Source organism: Pimephales promelas, chromosome 8 (genome assembly GCF_988280905.1).
Source record: "Pimephales promelas chromosome 8, fPimPro1.hap1.1, whole genome shotgun sequence".
In the NCBI taxonomy this organism is placed as follows: Eukaryota; Metazoa; Chordata; class Actinopteri; order Cypriniformes; family Leuciscidae; genus Pimephales; species Pimephales promelas.
Genome location: NC_142776.1, coordinates 5,659,629 through 5,677,354, shown reverse-complemented (window position 1 = coordinate 5,677,354; position 17,726 = coordinate 5,659,629). Strand labels below are relative to the sequence as shown.

The 17,726-nt window shown below is 38.8% G+C and overlaps 1 protein-coding gene across 3 annotated transcripts in view; it reads left to right on the top strand.

Moving 5' to 3' along the window:
• Positions 1-10,956: 10,956 nt before the first annotated feature.
• Positions 10,957-17,726, top strand: part of hs6st3a (heparan sulfate 6-O-sulfotransferase 3a) — a 36,853-nt gene continuing 30,083 nt past the window's right edge. For 2 of the 3 annotated variants that reach the window (XM_089133789.1, XM_089133787.1), the window contains exon 1: positions 10,957-12,111. In XM_089133789.1, coding sequence (XP_088989915.1) covers positions 11,588-12,111 — 524 coding nt within the window. In that variant the 5' untranslated portion in view covers positions 10,957-11,587. The remainder of the gene's footprint in view (positions 12,112-17,726) is intronic. The other variant, XM_089133790.1, reaches the window with a different exon arrangement.

The following is a 17,726-nucleotide window of genomic DNA, read 5'->3' as shown; positions in this document are numbered from 1 at the left end:
TGCATTGAACTGACATGAAAAAACTGTAACCATTTTTAATAACTAACATTAACAAATGTCACTGTAAAAAATGTATTGCTTATAGTTAGATCTAACTAAAAAAAAACATCAACTGTGGTTGCCAAAACTTTACCGTTAAAAATACGGTAGGAACGTTAATGGTTTTACAGACTTAACTTAAATTTTACTGTAATAAACAGTATTTCATTTCCTGATAAAATGTTGATTTACCAACCTTTTGAAAAATTGATATCTGTTTTGTACCATTGATTGTAATACACTGACAACCAACAATCATCACAGCAGTGATGAAAGTTACATGAGGAATCAAAGCTCATCATAACACCATCATGGTAACACAAAAAATGCAATAAACATTCATTTAACAACATTAAATGTAACATAAAACTCTAATGTACATAACTGATTATAAAAAAAACATGACAACTATGAGGAACCAGTTATTTCAACAACAACAAAAAAAACAAAATGTGAAGTGTCACACAGGGAATTGTGGGAATGTCAATTTACGTTTTTTGACTGTAAATTATACAATTTCACTTTCAAAAACTGTAAATTTAACGGTATTTTACAGTAAAATTATATCACAGTTATTTACTGTATAGTATTTTTTTTTATGCACTGATAAACTCACTGCCAGAGGGTATGTGTAATCTCAGGGACTGTGACATTATCATGATGTTGTGTGATAATTTATGTCTTGCTCGCTCCTCATGCTCACAAGCTTCCCACAAGCCTAAAAAAAAGTCTTATGGAGGCAATCCCATAACAACCCATCTTCCTTAGATCCAAAAGGGAGGGTACAAATGCCATCAGAGTTATTAAGATAGACTCGAGAGGATAGAGAGTGCACTTACGACACTTACACTCTGCACTTCAGCAATCTTACTGCATCAAATATAGCGCAAGCATGTGTAAGGCATGTCATTTGTTAAAGACTCTCTGGCTTGGCGCTCATGGTGTGTGGCTTCCCCTATCACTCCAGAGCTATGAAGTGTGCAGCCAGCTTATATCTAGATGTGGTTGCAAAACTGCAGATACCTCACAAACTGATGTTCAATACTGAAGCCCATGATGATGGATAGACTAGGTACAGAACTATCTCTTTTTTTATTGCACATTGTTGTTGTCCGCCCTCTCTCTCTCTCTCACTCTCTCTCTCTCTCTCTCTCTCTCTCTCTCTCTCTCTCTCTCTATATATATATATATATATATATATAGTATATACACACACACACACATTCAATCCATTTGTAATTCTTTCTTGTTTAAAAAGTTAGTGAGTATGTGTTCATGTTAACTGCCTATTTAATCACATAACGCCTTTACTGTATCGCAAATTATGGTCAAAACTTTCCTGGGGGCCTTCTGTCGTCTGATTTGTGCATGGAAGTAAAAGGCATTTTAGTGTAATTCTAAAAAATGTAAACATAAGGAAATTTTTTTAGTAATATTTCAAAATGAACACTTACTGGCCTGAAACTTAAAACAAATGATTGCATTGCATTATATGTTTTGATCCCCAAAATAAAAACTATAAACCACTACAACTACAACAAATGACATATTTTTAACATTGTTTTTATCCTAATCGGTATATGAGCTCCATATTCGGCTACATCATACTGTACGAGTCATACAAGCCTGATGTATCAAATATTATACTTATTTTTTTCTGACTATTATTTTATTTTACATGGTGTCATTCTAGTAGTAAAATTTCAACATCTTTTTTTTTTTTCCTGTGGAAAAATAAGTTTAAATTGCATTTGTTGTATATAGTTTTACATTGTCTCATTTCCAAATGCCCAGTGCATGATGGCATCCTAGTAACGCCACTGTTGATTATGATCAGACCAGGCTGCCCAGCAGGGAAAGAGCAGAACCCTCGCCCGTCTGAGATCCGGCACAATGCCACCGCAGTTCAGCATGCTGGGTGAGAGAGCTTTAATGCCATGCCAAGCCCTCCAGAGGGGATGGAGTTGGCACGCAACCAGGCCAGCGGTGGCGGAAAAGTAAGTTCTGCGAGACTGGAGGGTGGCACAGAAGCCTGAGAGAGAACAGAGCAAAGCCAGGGACACCACCATGCGACAGGGGCCTGGTGCCAAGATCCAACTCAGAATTGGCCTGAATGGTTTAATTCAACCAAATGTTCTCACACAAATATATCTAGAACTTTAGGAGAGTTCTGTTTTAACTGGATTTTTGGATAATTTTTTTGGTATATGGTTATTTTGTCCAAAAATTTCCCATGAAAACAATTTTTGCTGTTTTAAAGATCTCTAATTTAGTTTCAAAGGTCTCCTTGCATCCAAAAACACTTTAATCTTCTCATAATATACATGCGTGGAATCAGCCCAGCTCGCATGTATATGCTGTGAATTTAGTACACCAAAAGAGTAGTTTGTCCAAATACATATTGGAAAAATAGAGTATGGAAAATTCCCCGAATGACCTACTACTTCAGGTGAGATTCTGAAGTGTGCATTTGATGGACACTTTACTATCGCATGAGGCCGCTTTTGTGATTCATGAATGGCAGTGAAGCGACGCAACTGACACTGGTTGGTCATGTGATAATGCAACACATTCTCATCCTTTGGCGTCATATAGGTGACGCCATATGATATTTCTGAGAAAGGAAATGAGGTTGCAAAAATTAAAAAATGAGAATCATCCTCTAAACCCCTCCTTTACTATAGCCTACTCTGCTCTAATTGGTCAGATGGCCCAATCTGTTGTGATTGGTCCACACATGTGTCAATACAAAAATCTGAATTTTAGCTCAGTGTTTGATATAGTGATACGAACAGTAAGGATGTCATCAGTTTTACCGAATCAATTCGAGCCCGAGTCCTTATCCTTTAGAAGTCCATGCAAAGTGAATTTATTCTTTCAGTGCAGAAAACAGCGTCTTCTTGACATGTCGACACAACCCGGTCTCATCCCAAGACGTCATATAACTGACGTTTTGGGACGTCTTTTGACCATACGTCAATATTCGCCGTTTTAGGGCCCCCTTAAACGTCGGTAGATGAGGTTATGGGATCCTAACTCTACCCCAGACCTAAACCTAACCCGTCACCTAACTGACGTTAAAGGTAAAGCGTCAGTTGTATGACGGCCCGGGATCGCCATCTACCGACATTTAAGGGGGCCCTAAAAAGGCGGATATTGACGTATGGTCAAAATACGTCCCAAAACGTCAGTTATATGACTTTTTGGGATGAGACTGTGTTAGTCGACAACACGAACCAAACTCTTCCAACTATGGTGTCTTTTATGGCGAGTCAAAGTAGAAGTTGTTCATCGGCAGCCATTGAAGACCAAGGCTGCATATGCAAATGTGTTACAAATCTACGCATAGTTCGAGTAGGAACGTCTTCAGAATCGGCTCTTTCTTTTGGGAGTCAATAACTCCATTTATTGTGCAGTTTGATCTTTGAAACTTTGCAGACCTTTTACATACACATTACACGAAACTACATGAGAGGTAATATCCAGATAGTATGATAAAGGCACTTTAAAAGACCCTAAAAGTCTAGTCAACAGTTTAGAGCTCTGTTACATTTGAAAAAATAAATAAATATATAAAACAGGTTACAGCTTATTGGATCCACAGCTCAAATCTTAAGTCAGCACTGCTCTTTATCAAGCTCACACACAGCTATCAATCATCATATTAGACCTGTCTCTGTCACTCACAGGAGAATGCTTCTCCAGGAGACCTTGGTTCAACCAACCATGTTGTTTAAATTGCGCGCAGAATTGTGTGTGTTTATTGTATACTTCAGCATAACATACAATGGACCATAGTGCAAAGCCATTCATTGTAGTGATGTTATGTTTTTAAAGACCAAACCAGCATGTGTGGAACATGTGGTTACGAAAAATATTTCAAATAAACAATAAAATTTAATTTTTATATCCGTTTGGGATATAATTCTTCCTAAATGCTTTTGTTTGTTCACTGAAGTGGGTTTGAAAAGTCCCAAGACAATAGAGATTTGCAGTTTATAGAAGATTTTACCTGTATATTATTAATATGTATTATAGTATGCTGTTACAGAATATTTCTATTTCAAATTAATGCTAAGAAATAAGAATAAAGAAATGTTTCTTGAGCAACAGCATTTCATGTGACACTGAAGACTGAGTAATGATTCACAAATTCAAAAATATTTTTATTTTCAATAGAAAAAATCTTTCACCATATTACTGTTTTTATTATATTGTTGATCAAACAGTGAGCTTTGGTGAGCGTAAGATAATGTTTTAGTGGCGTTCGATAAGGCATCACTGTACTATTGCTCTAAGCTGTGCAACGGACATGAATGTTGTGAATTTGAGATTGTTGGAAGGAATATTTTGAGAAGGAGTTGGAAGATATTCATGCAGTCCACTTTATATCCATTGAATGTTTTGCAGAATCTCAGGGCTGTATATCTGCAATGGTGAGAGACGCTGACTCAGTGATCTTTGGTGAACCATTTCTCAGCGCGCTTGGCTGACGGCACCATAAAAATCACAGCAGAGCAGAGAGCATCATGGCGCATTAGCAGAACGGGCAAACGGCCTGCGATGAGACACACATAGAGTAAAACCGTCCTCCATCAGTCTCCTCAGTGCATGATACTTCTCAAGCTGTCAGAGAATGGGAGAGAAGCCCAGAAATTCAAAAAAGGACCCACAGAGAGTAGAATATCTGTTGCGATTTTTATTCTCTCAAAATCTCAGGTACCTCTTAAAGGAACAGTACACTCAAATATAGCGTAAGTATAAATTAAAAGAGCACGAGTGAGAGTAAATTACAATAATGATTTTTGGCCCTTCAAAAGTTCGGTTTAAACCATGAAGAGGTCTGACTAAACCTGTGACGAATGATTTAATTTCAACTTTCTGAGAATACACAAACCTCTTGACTTCATACAAGCAATCTAGAGGAGTGCACTCCAAAAAAAAAAAAAAAAAAAAACAACAGCAAGGTTATAAACCTTAAAAGCACCAAAGGCACCGAAGTGTTAAGTACTCCACTTTTGCAATAAGTCAGTAAAACCCCTTTGAGCAACCTCTCTTTTTCAATCACTTTCTCTGAGGCCCCCCGGGAAGTCTAATAGTCGGCATTATCAAACCACATAATCAAACAAACAAGGGAAACATCACGATTATGTATACTGGACCCTCTGCTAATGCCCTCTTCCCTCTGTAGTTTCTCTTTCTTTCTGTCTCTGTGCAGGCAGAACAAGAACACTGATTAGTTCTCTCAGCTGGGGGAATGCAGGACTAAAGCTCATTGCTGCTGCATTAATCAAAGTTCTGTAAGGATTTCTCTCAAAACCGCAGGCCTACACATTTGGGCAAGTGCCTACTGTGAGATTTTATTTTGGCAGTGATTATGATTCTTGCTCTATTATGATCTCGCATATAATTTCTCATTGTATTATTCGCCAGTAAGAACTTGACGGCTTTTTTAGGTAAAAAAAGGGGTGGTTGCGACTTTTTCTCTCACTTGAGAAAAGAAGTCAGAATTGCGAGATAAACTTGCAAATGCGAGAATTTTTTATTTTATTTTTTCATTTCAATAATATTTTGAATTAGTTTTTATTGTTTATTTGCCATATTCATTTTAGTTAAAGTTTTAGTCATTTTGTTGTGTGTTCTTTTTAAAAAAAAATTAGGCTGTATACACTCACCTAAAGGATTATTAGGAACACCATACTAATACTGTGTTTGACCCCCTTTGGCCTTCAGAACTGCCTTAAATCTACGTGGCATTGATTCAACAAGGTGCTGAAAGCATATGGCCCATATTGATAGGATAGCATCTTGCAGTTGATGGAGATTTGTGGGATGCACATCCAGGGCATGAAGCTCCCGTTCCACCACATCCCAAAGATGCTCTATTGGGTTGAGATCTGGTGACTGTGGGGGACATTTTAGTACAGTGAACTCATTGACATGTTCAAGAAACCAATTTGAAATGATTCGAGCTTTGTGACATCGTGCATTATCCTACTGGAAGTAGCCATCAGAGGATGGGCACATGGTGGCCATAAAGGGATGGACATGATCAGAAACAATGCTCAGGTAGGCCGTGGCATTTAAACGATGCCCAATTGGCACTAAGGGGCCCAAAGTGGGCCAAGAAAACATCCCCCACACCGTTCCACCAGCCTGCACAGTGCTAACAAGGCATGATGGATCCATGTTCTCATTCTGTTTACGCCAAATTCTGACTCTACCATCTGAATGTCTCAACAGAAATCGAGACACATCAGACCAGGCAACATTTTTCCAGTCTTCAATTGTCCAATTTTGGTGAGCTCTTGCAAATTATAGCGTCTTTTTCTTATTTGTAGTGGAGATGAGTGGTACCCGGTGGGGTCTTCTGCTGTTGTAGCCCATCCGCCTCAAGGTTGTGTGTGTTGTGGCTTCACAAATGCTTTGCTGCATACCTCGGTTGTAACGAGTGGTTATTTCAGTCAAAGTTGCTCTTCTATCAGCTTGAATCAGTCGGCCCATTCTCCTCTGACCTCTCGCATCAACAAGGCATTTTCACCCACAGGACTGCCGCATACTGGATGTTTTTCCCTTTTCACACCATTCTTTGTAAACCCTAGATATGGTTGTGTGTGAAAATCCCTGTAACTGAGCAGATTGTGAAATACTCAGACCAGCCCGTCTGGCACCAACCATGCCACGCTCAAAATTGCTTAAATCACCTTTCTTTCCCAATCTGACATTCAGTTTGGAGTTCAGGAGATTGTCTTGACCAGGACCACACCCCTAAATGCATTTTGATTGGTTGATTAGATAATTGCATTAATGAGAAATTGAACAGGTATTGCTAATAATCCTTTAGGTGAGTGTGGTTTATATAGACAAGTTGTCACGTCTGGTGTAAGAGATCGTTTACAAGACACAGTTTCCAACTAAAAATGGAAAACTTTTGGACAATCATTTCAATCATTTAGGGGCCTGAAAATGCAAACTTTTGAAAACGGGTTTTTAAAGTGCAAGTTTTTGAAAACAATACCATTATCAGGATCACAAAAACAGTCATTTGTGAAAATGCTGACATCGTGCACACGCGTATTACGTACAAAGTGACATCGCCAATATTGGCCTGCCATCAGAATACAGCAGTTTTAGTCTTTTTTTTTTTTTTTTTTTTTTTTTGCGGATCCGTGTGAACAGTGATCATTTTAAAAATCTTGTCGTGTGTACGTGAAAAATACAATGGAAAACCTTTTCCATTTTTAGTACATCGTTGTGTACTAACACACACACAGTTTTAGCTATTTCAATACAGAAATTAAATGTTGCCTTGGCAACCATAGCTGAAATAAATTAAGATTGTTTTTTTAAGATATAATGTATTTTATTTATTTCCTTTCAAACAACACTTTAACATAAGAAAACTTTGACTCTTAAGGCAGCTAAACATTAATAGCCACCAAACTGTGTCTGTCTTCAAAAAACAGATAAATGTTCCCTATCTTGTTGTCAAGGCTCCCGTGGAGCTTGATGACTAATGTATGTAAATGCACTCAACAGAAAGATAATTTACAGACTCGATGTACAAGAGATGTCTACCTTTCCAAAGATAGTCGCTTCCTTGAATCTACACAGAGTCATATCCTCTCTAATAATCTTAAACTTGTCAAAGCTGGATGCGTCTCTAATTATCCTGGGAGAAATTATCTGCACTTGTCTCTTATAAATGAATAAAAGTGTATTGGAATAAAACATTTTGCATATCCAATTTTTCACTAATTAAATGTTAACAGAATCTGTGATCCAATTCATCAGCCTTATCAAAGGTTGCATTTTAGCTTTTGTATTGGAGTGGGGATGATTTTGAGGTGTGTTATTATAAAGTTATTATTGATGCTATTATGTTAAGTCTGTCGGGAGAAAAACAACCCTATTCTTCCATTTAAATGGTTTGAGGAACGAGAATGTTTTTCCACCTCCACAGACTCTACACAACGATAGCAAGCTCAACCAAAGCCTAATGATTGTTTTATTGTAACGATCTCTGACGGTTAGATCTTTCAAATGATTATCTACAATACTCAGTTTAATTATAGATCTTGATAAGTACAATATATTGATTTAATGGCATGAGAAAGAATCTTCCTCTATTACTGTGAGCTGTCCGTGGTGCTGAAATGCTCCCAGGTTGGTAACCAGAAAAATAATCTAAATTTTATACAGATGCTTTTTTTTTTCGTTGTTGTTGTTAATTATTTTCAAAAAATAAATATGTTGTGAATGTATAGATTGCGTCATTAGGCAAATCAAGGCCAAAAATCATATACTGACAATCTTTTTAGTTTTCAAACAGTGCATCTTGTCCGTGACGGTTTTACCATATCAATTCAAGTCCAAAGTGTATGCAGAAATCAGCGTCTTCTCGACATGTCGACAACACGAACCAAACTCTCCAAGCTTAAGCTACAAGTGTTCGAGGGTCTTTGCAGGTAGCTAATGAAGAAGCATTATGCAAATTTGTTACATTTTTAAGTAGGTATGTAACAGGAAGTGAGACTGGAATTACTGATGACTCGTTTGGGCAGTTTAGAGTCGATTCTTTCTTTTAGGAGACAATAACTTTATTTGTTGTGGACTTGATCATTGATCATTAAAACTTAGCAGACCATTTACATTCACAAAGAGCAATTATACACCGCATGAAAGGTAATATAAAAAAAAAAACATAATAGAGGCACTTTAATTGAAGCAGGTGAGATATCATATCTTTCATTATTGATATCAAGGATTATGAACTTCTAAGTTATTATTTGCACATTTGCGCGTATCTTGGTTACTTTACTTTAACATCCAATGCTTATGGATTGTAGTTGGTCAATATTATTATGCCTGAATGTTTTTTGAAATACTGTTTTGTTTTTTGTTTTTACTTTGTTCATTATCTTTTCACCTTATTTGGTAGATCAGTGGAGAAGCGAACAGGGAGAACAGAAGTGGGACATAACCCAGAGCGAGCGCGACCACAGGCTCCACAAGCCCCAACCGTGCTTTAAAGTCCCTGTGAAATCAAAATTGAACCTATTTAATTTGTTAGTGCTTTTTACTAGTCTTGTGGTGAACAATTAATCCGTGCAAGTGAATATATATTAAAAAAATGTTTTACCTTAGTAATCTTTAATCAAAATCTGAAAAGTTACTTCCGGTCTGGAACGGTTTCTTTTTCTGATGACGTAGGTTTCACAGTTTGGGTGGGGAAACGCTTAACCACTCCCCTCAAACCGTTTGTTTGCTATGAGCGAGAGATGAAGAGGAGGAGCGCTAGAGTAAAACCCTGCCCTCTGTTCAATATTCCGTTTCACTTGGAAATACGTCACAGCACTGGAGAAAAATCGTTTGCAACTTCCGGTGGGGACTTTAAGACACTACCTTCTGCACCACAGCTCAAGCTATGAGCTTATTTAGGGGAAGGGAGACCTCGGAGTATTGTAACAGGTTTAGTAGTATTTCCTTGCTCTTTCAATTAGGATCCAAACGCCACAAAACATGACATTATACTTTGATGGAAAGCTTACAGTGTCTCGTAGTCAAAAGCAAAAATGAAGAAATTTCATTTCACACTAAAAAGCTCTATTCTGGCCAAACCCTGGATTTTTTTTCAGGCAATAAGTAATAAGTTAGGACACAAAGCGGGAAACTTTTTTTTTCCTCTTAAACAACAGAGAGAGGCCTACTTCGACACGACTGGTTTAGCCCCGCCCACCGATTTGCGCATTACACGCATAGTGAAATAACATAGATTCCTACTTCGTGATGACTAACCGAATCGAGCTACCGAGCAATACAAAATATTGTGCAGTGCCTGGTTGTGGAAGACGACAGTCGCTGCATAAGCTTCCTCTGGATTCCAGTAGGACTGCATGGATAAACTTTATTTTTAATGATGTTCCAGCTGATGAGGTAAAACATTGTCTGTCTGTTCGCTTCATTTCACTGAGGATTGTTTTGTAAACAAGACTGGATTTGCAGACCGATTAAGAGTAAAGAACGGTGCTGTGCCGTCTATGTTGATCTGACAGGAATTGTGCAACACACGGACTCGAACATGTATGGGTGAATCATTCCGGTTGCCATTTCACAACATTGGACGTTTTCAAAACAATTTCCCCCAAGTGCATCGACGGGCGAGTTGAAACTCATTATAATATGCAAAACTGTTATCCACTCACAGCAGTGGGCGTTTACTTCCAAGTCTTCAGTGTGAGACACAAAACTAATAGCCTATTCCTTATTCATTTTGATGTTTTTGAATGTAAAAACCAAGCAAACGTCATAAGTTGACCTCAGACAACAATATAATAAAATTTAAAAAGCCAGTTCATGACCCCTTTAATAAAAATATCTCCCTTTGCTTTGAACTTTGAGCATTGTAACTTTGCAGATGTTGTTTATACTCAAACAAATACTTTATACTTAAAATCATAATCAACCACCCCTTTAAATAAAAAAAAATATTCATTATTATGAAACATTTCCTATAGCCCCCTCACTTCTCCCTTCTCTGATTTAAAAACATCTTGCTTATTGTCTTAATCATCCTTCCTTTTATAACATTAAATGATCTTTTACTTTATGACATTACATTAAGGCTTGACCTCTAGATCTCTGTCATTTACCTGGTCCGTTTTAGTGGTTGTGAATTGAGCACTGCCACATCCCCTCGACGTGACATGAACCCAAGCAACTTTATTTGCTTCCAAAAGCTCTTAGTAGGCTAATTACTTTTAACAATTTAATCAAACTCATATGGATAAAATGGGAATGAAGCCTGACTCCCTTTACTAGGGCTACTATTTCTACATTTGCCCAATTTTAGTTGCTTTTGAATGAAAGCTCAGTCAGATAGACCCAATATGAGGCGCTCATCCAATACACCCACTGACTCTCTCTCTCTCTCTCTCTCTCTCTCTCTCTCTCTCTCTCTCTCTCTCTCTCTCTCTCTCTCTCTCTCTCTCTCTCTCTCTCTCTCCCCCTCTCCCCCTCTCCCTCCCTGAGCAAGTTGCAACAGGAACTCAACTTCCTAAAGCGCATCTCAGAGAAACCCGCATTAAAGCGGTGCAATAATTCAGCGCTGACGCTCAGAGCGACGGAACAGAAATCTGCATGTGTTTTACGAGGAGTCCGGATCTCCCCTGCCAAGCCTACGTTATAATCTATATGGGACGAGGACGGACACAATTGACGTCAAACATTAAGAAAATCGGCACTGCAAATGGGTTTTCAAAGTCCTGCACTATTTGTTAAATCAGGTAGTTTATGAAGCTGCTAGCAAAGCGACATTTCCAAGTTTAGTATGAGGAAACGCAAGGCTTGTTTTTCCTTTTTGTCAACAATTTTTCCAGTCGAACTGACCTTTATGTAACTATGATCTAACTAAAGGCGCTGTGTTCTTTCTGTGCCGGCTCAGACTTTGCCTGAGAGCATCACCCGTATAAAGCACCTGAAGGACTCATTCAGCGGCGACGGCATCACCAATGGCGTGAGCGTGATCCCCCGGTTCATTGTCACTGCAATGGATGATAAATCCAACAAACTCCTTTTAGTTCCTGTTTTGACCGTTTTGTTTGTCATGATCGGCTATCAGTACATCTGTCCAGCTGGGAGCACGTCCTGTCGGTTTGGGAATGGAGAGAGTGTTCAGTTCTCCAAATATCCCCGAGAGCCTCCGGATCCGGACGAGGACGGTTCGTTTAGATTCCAGTCCAAATTTAACTTCACGCGCGAAGACATCGAACGCCACGTGAATTTCGACATTAAGGGAAACGACGTGATCGTGTTCCTCCACATCCAAAAGACCGGAGGAACGACGTTCGGGAGACACCTGGTGCGGAACATCCACCTGGAACGGCCGTGCGACTGCCGCGCCGGCCAGAAGAAATGCACGTGCCACCGTCCCGGGAAAGCGGAGTCGTGGCTCTTCTCGCGCTTCTCCACGGGCTGGAGTTGCGGTTTGCACGCGGACTGGACCGAGCTCACGACCTGTGTTCCTGCTGTGATGAATAAAAAGCAAAAGAAAGATGCGGCATTGAACAGTCGGTAAGTAGCTCCTAATAAAAGCAAACAAGAAATAAAAGTTAATTTGGTGACACTTTAAAATAACTTTCAGCACCAGTAAAACATCAGAAGTTCTGGAGCGGTGTGTAACACTTGTTTTAACATCTCTAACTCAAGAACCTTTATACATTCAAACTTTAATAAAACATATATATCGGCCACCATATCGGTATTGACTGATGTTCATTTTAAATGTTATTTTTATGGGCCTGATGGGAAAATTTGGCAGATATATAATGGATTATTTCATCCAGATGAGACACTTCACATGTGCACTGTTTGCCATGATGTTTTTGAATTGCTTGGAATATGATTGGGATCACTTCAAAAAGGAAAATACAGTTAAGTACAACATAGCAAGTCAGTCATATAGGTTAAAATTTGGATTTAGATTTATTAGCCAATATATCGGTTATCGACTTATAAAGAATTATTGGATATCATTCAAAATGTTCATATCGGTGCAACCCTTAATAAAATATTTGCATATTTGTCTGCCACAAATTAAACTTGTAACTTGTAACACCAATGTAAAACAAATCTTTTTAACAGTTTGTACATGGATTTATTGGGACAATCAAATTTAGTTGTTTAAAATTGAGCCTATAAACCCAATTCTTTTTGTCACTTTAATCAAGAGGGTTAATATATAGTGATTTTACCCCTTTAACTAATTTCTAACTGGTTAAGCTGGTGTTACAATTCACCCTCATGTTACAAAAATCAAACATGAATATCGGCCCGGAGATCAACGACATTTGTTGCTGATTTGAAAAGTCTGCATACACTCTCAGGGTTTTATATTTGTACATATTTGTACCCTTGTGCCAAAACTTTTATTTCAAGGCTACTCAAATATAGTGATACTTTAAAATCAACCTTAAGGTATCATTAAAACCTTTAAATAACAACTTTTACGGAAAAAAAATGCCTTAGCAAAGTCTCTCTTGATTGTACACAGAAAAAAAATTCCAGTGTTAAATATGGCTCCAAACTCAAGTGTTAAAATGGTAAAATATGAGTGTTATTAAATTATTATTCAAGAGTGTTAAAGTTAATGAGCTTTAATGAGCTCATTGAGTGATGATTGACCATTATTGAAGACACCTGATGTTAACATGCAAGCAGAATCACTGAAGGAGAAAATCAATTTTTTAAGACACCATTATGGTGATCAGCGTTTGGTTTAGTTGGGCTGTTGGCTCTTAAACTGTTAACATTAGATTTTGGGAACAAAATCTGTCCCCTTGAGGGTGCAGCCCCAGTGACAAGCCCTAAAGGTACTTTATTTTCTAAGAGTGTATGTAAAAATGTAAGTTGTTATAAAGTAGTGTTATATGTGTTGGTGACAGAGAATATATCCTATTCTTTTGTCAATGCTTTGCAGTATTTTTGCTAGTGTCATGAGTTTGGATTCTTCAAAATCTAAAAATGATCCACATCTGTGAATATCAGCTCCCTGCAGTGCATGGGCCATTCTGAGTCGTACAGTTCTGAATATGTGTGCGACTGAGTGTGAGAGAGCAGTAAACTAAACTAAAAGGGAATGGCATGTCTTGTTTTTAATAAGATTTAAAGGGACAGTTCAAGATTTAAAGGAGGGGGCGCGTCATTCAAATTCAGTGTGGTCCAATGTCATCTGGACTCATCTATTCTTTTGTCTTCCACATGCAAGAATGTCATGCAAATAAATTATGAATTTGGGTGAACTGTTCCTTTTAAGACGTGTTCATTGATCACAGTGAGACAGATTCGTCTTGATGGGCAGGTAGGGTTGGGTATCGTTTGAATTTGAACGATTCTGATTCCGATTCCGATTCCTTGTTTCGATTCCGGTTCCTAACGATTCTCGATTCCGATTCTTTTAAGAGGCAGGGTCAAAAAAGTTTAGCTAACCTTGCTAACCAACGGTCTTTCTGAAGGAAATAATCCTTTCTGAAGGAAATACTCCTTCTGTAAAAATACTCCTTTTGTCAGCAATTTTGCATTTTGCCGAGATTTCGTTATTTTTAGAAAAGTGAAGCCACACTTTGGACCGCCGACGTAAGCTACTCATGTTCGACTCGTGCGGTTATGCCAACACTTCCGGTAGACGCTTCTTCGTTGGTGTTGTTCAGCGGTTTTTTCTTCTCCTGCTCGGCGGACTGTGAATATCGAAACTAGGAATCGAAATTTTAACTTTTGAACGATTCCGGGAAAAACGAAAAGTTAGTCCCGATTCCAATCGATACTCGATTCTCGATACCCAACCCTATGGGCAGGGCCGCTAAACATAGGTTGCCTGACCTATTACGTGCTAATAAATCCAGTGGGCTGTGATACACACATATTAATATGTGTTTGCAGCCACATACATATATTTCTTCTCATTACCCCACTCGTCACAGTTGGCCTTGCGGAGCTTTTTCAAGCATGTTTATGATCGTCTTAAAGGGTCTCTTTACCACAGAACATAAATCGATACTCTCAGCAGAGCAAGTCAAAGGTGTCGATTGACTGCACAGGGATTGTACACTTCCATTATAATGTTATTATGGGCTAGAACAGCCAAAGTATTGCATTATCAACTGAATGTGATCTGTTGCACCGAGTTGATTTAACTCATTTTTCAGTAGTTGCTTCGGCTAAAAAAAAATGTGCGTGTAGAAATGTTGTAATGCAAAGTGCAGAAGGCAGTGGAACACTATGTATTGCACCGCAGCTTCTCACTTTTCTGCATGCAACAATGGATGTGGTTTCAATTACACGATCGTGTTACGTTGAGAGGTATAGGGCAGACAATGGGGGGGGGGGGGGGGGGAGAATCCCATCTGCTTCCACAATTCAGAATATTAATCCCCTCCCCACACACACACACACACTGAATCTCTCATCTTCTAAATCCTCCGTTCGTTCGCGATGCCTCGTCAAGCAGGCACTCCAGCATTCAAGCGGATAAAGGCAAAACGAGATGCGATAGACCAAGCGAGATAGCTCTGAGATCCAACTTAAGGCAGCTTTTTATTGGGTACTTTGTGAAGACAAGTGCTTCTGAAATGCACTTCCCCTATAATTATATATTATTGTATTGGCATTTGAGATACTGTGTTGCAAGTAAAGATGAGGGACTGCTGAAAGCATGTGTGCACTCACTGGAGAAGACATGAACTGTGAGGTGCAGGTTAAGATTGGTCCTTGTGTGTGTATATGCAAAAGACAGCATAAGGCATCAGGCATGTTTGGAAATGGAGCACTACAGGCATTACATTAGCAATGCATGAAGGAGCCTATGTGCAGCAATAGAATAACAATCCTTTATAGAGACTGCTTTGTATTCTCACAATAGAAGCATGTTTTGTTGCAGGTTTCTCCCATTAATATAGCTGCTTCTGGGATATTTTGAAGTCTTTCTGCATTGTCTTGTCAATTTGTGTTATTTCTTTCTTTTTTTATTTACCAGTCCTTAAATATCCCTAAGGAACCAGTGGGAAAATCACAATGGGCTGACACTTTGAACACTTTGAACGAAAAGAGTAGTTCACTTTTGAAAAAAACTTTTGCTGATAATTTACTCACCCCCATGTCATCCAAGATGTCCATGTCTTTCTTTCTTCAGTCGAAAAGAAATTAAAGAGTAACTAAACACTTAACCAACTTTTTTTAGTTAATGATCTGTAAGAATGGATCTTTATTAATACCAGTCATTGATTCGAGTAACTTTTTTGACATTTGTTTATAAAGTGTTCTAATTCTACAATATATGGTGTAAAAGCGTCTTAGTGCTGCCCTCTTCAGGTTGAACGGTGGCTACTGCAGTTGAATTTTCCTATTGGACGTTCCGCAGTTCGTGACGTACGCAGGTTTCAGCTCACCACGCGAGCTACGCCCTTGGCAATAAAAAAAACAGCTTGTTTTGTCAAAACCACTGTAGTGAGTCAGGAGTTGGAATTGTGAGTATTGAAAACGATCAGGATATTGTGTTTTAGCATCTATTTCGTCTCCTCTATCTCCGCTGGGGTCTGCCCACTTTTTCAGCATTTTCAAATATTGCCAGTGGGTGGAGTCAGGCTCTGACCAGGGGTTTAGTTACCCTTTAAGGTTTTTGATGAAAACATTCCAGGATCTTTCTCCATATAATGGATTTTACTGGTAACCAAACGGCTCAAGGTCCAAAAGACAATTTCAGTTCAAACTGCAAACTGTTGAATTGTGTGAATACACGTTTTGTCATAGACTTAATCTGGGTCAGATTTAGAATAAAGTTAAAAAAAGTAATTCTGTCTTGTAGAATGAGTCCATCAACACCCCCAAAGCTTGCACAGTCGTGTACCTCTTTGTGCGTTCGCTATTTCATTCAGTAACAATAGGCGGTTTTGATTTAATGCCGTTAAATGTGTGCTGATCAGGTTAGCTTACTTGTGCATAAACAAGTCGTGTCTGCCCCTTCTGGTTTATGCAGATCTTCTTCTTCGCTTGTTTGTGGATCCAGAGATGCTGTACTATTTCAGAAGAGCATCGCCAGACGTTTTTTTTTTTTCACGTTTAGAGTGCTAGTTAGCTGATTATTTCACTGTATTGTTATTGTTTGTCAGTTACTGTTCAGCCTGTTCTAACTGACCACAGTAAGTCGCAATAAGTGTGTGTTATGTGTTATAAAACGTGTTTATTTCACGGATATTGATGAGTCGAGTTTTGAATATGTTAACCTTTTTTATGTAATATTATTCAGTGCTCTGCCATCTGTATTTGCTCAGCAGCTTTCAGTTTAGTAGTTGTAGTGTGTCAGTGGCAGGGAAAAAGTGAATGGAATGGATATGACAATGCTAATGTGTTTGGTCTAGGTGGACTATATCCGCTACACATGCTGCTATACGCTGCTGCTGTATGAATAGACATACTTAAATCGCTTAGCAGATCTACGCAAGTGGAGCTGGGGGAGGTGGAGGGTCTCAGAGGAAGAGTGAAAACCCGAATCAGATTATTTAAAGGGACACTCCACCCATTTGTATTAAGATTTCCATTGTTAAAAATCCAGTTATACTATTGAATGGCCGTGCAACAGTACAATACAAAAAATACTCATTTTCCCCTGAGACGAGAGAAATACGCTATTTACCTTTTTCACTTCCTTCTACAAAGACTCAAAAATCGCCATTTTACGTCATTGTAGGAGGAAGTGTAAGAGGGAGGATTTCTGTAAAGACTACAAGCACTAGTTCCCACCTTTCAAACCCACCCATAGGGGGTTGGGCCTAATGCAGTAACAGACCAATCACAGATCAGTGCCAGTGCGTTTGATTTCACCGGCAGAAACCTTTTGAAAATATGGACGAAGGCACTGAATACGCAGACAGATGCATTATGGGTAGGGTTGGGTACCGAAACGCGGTGCCAATAGGGAACCGGTTCTGACGTAAACGTTAATAACCAGACCACACAAAGTCTCTCGCTCTCTCCCTCGCGCGCACTATACGGTTTAGAACACAGTCTGATCTGTCTCGCATGCGCGCTCTTGCTCTCTCGCTCTTGATTCCGGGAGATTTTAACTAATTTGTGGGCGTCAGGGAGCCATTATCAATATGCGGGAGACTCCCGGAACGTCTGATAGCGAGGGAATT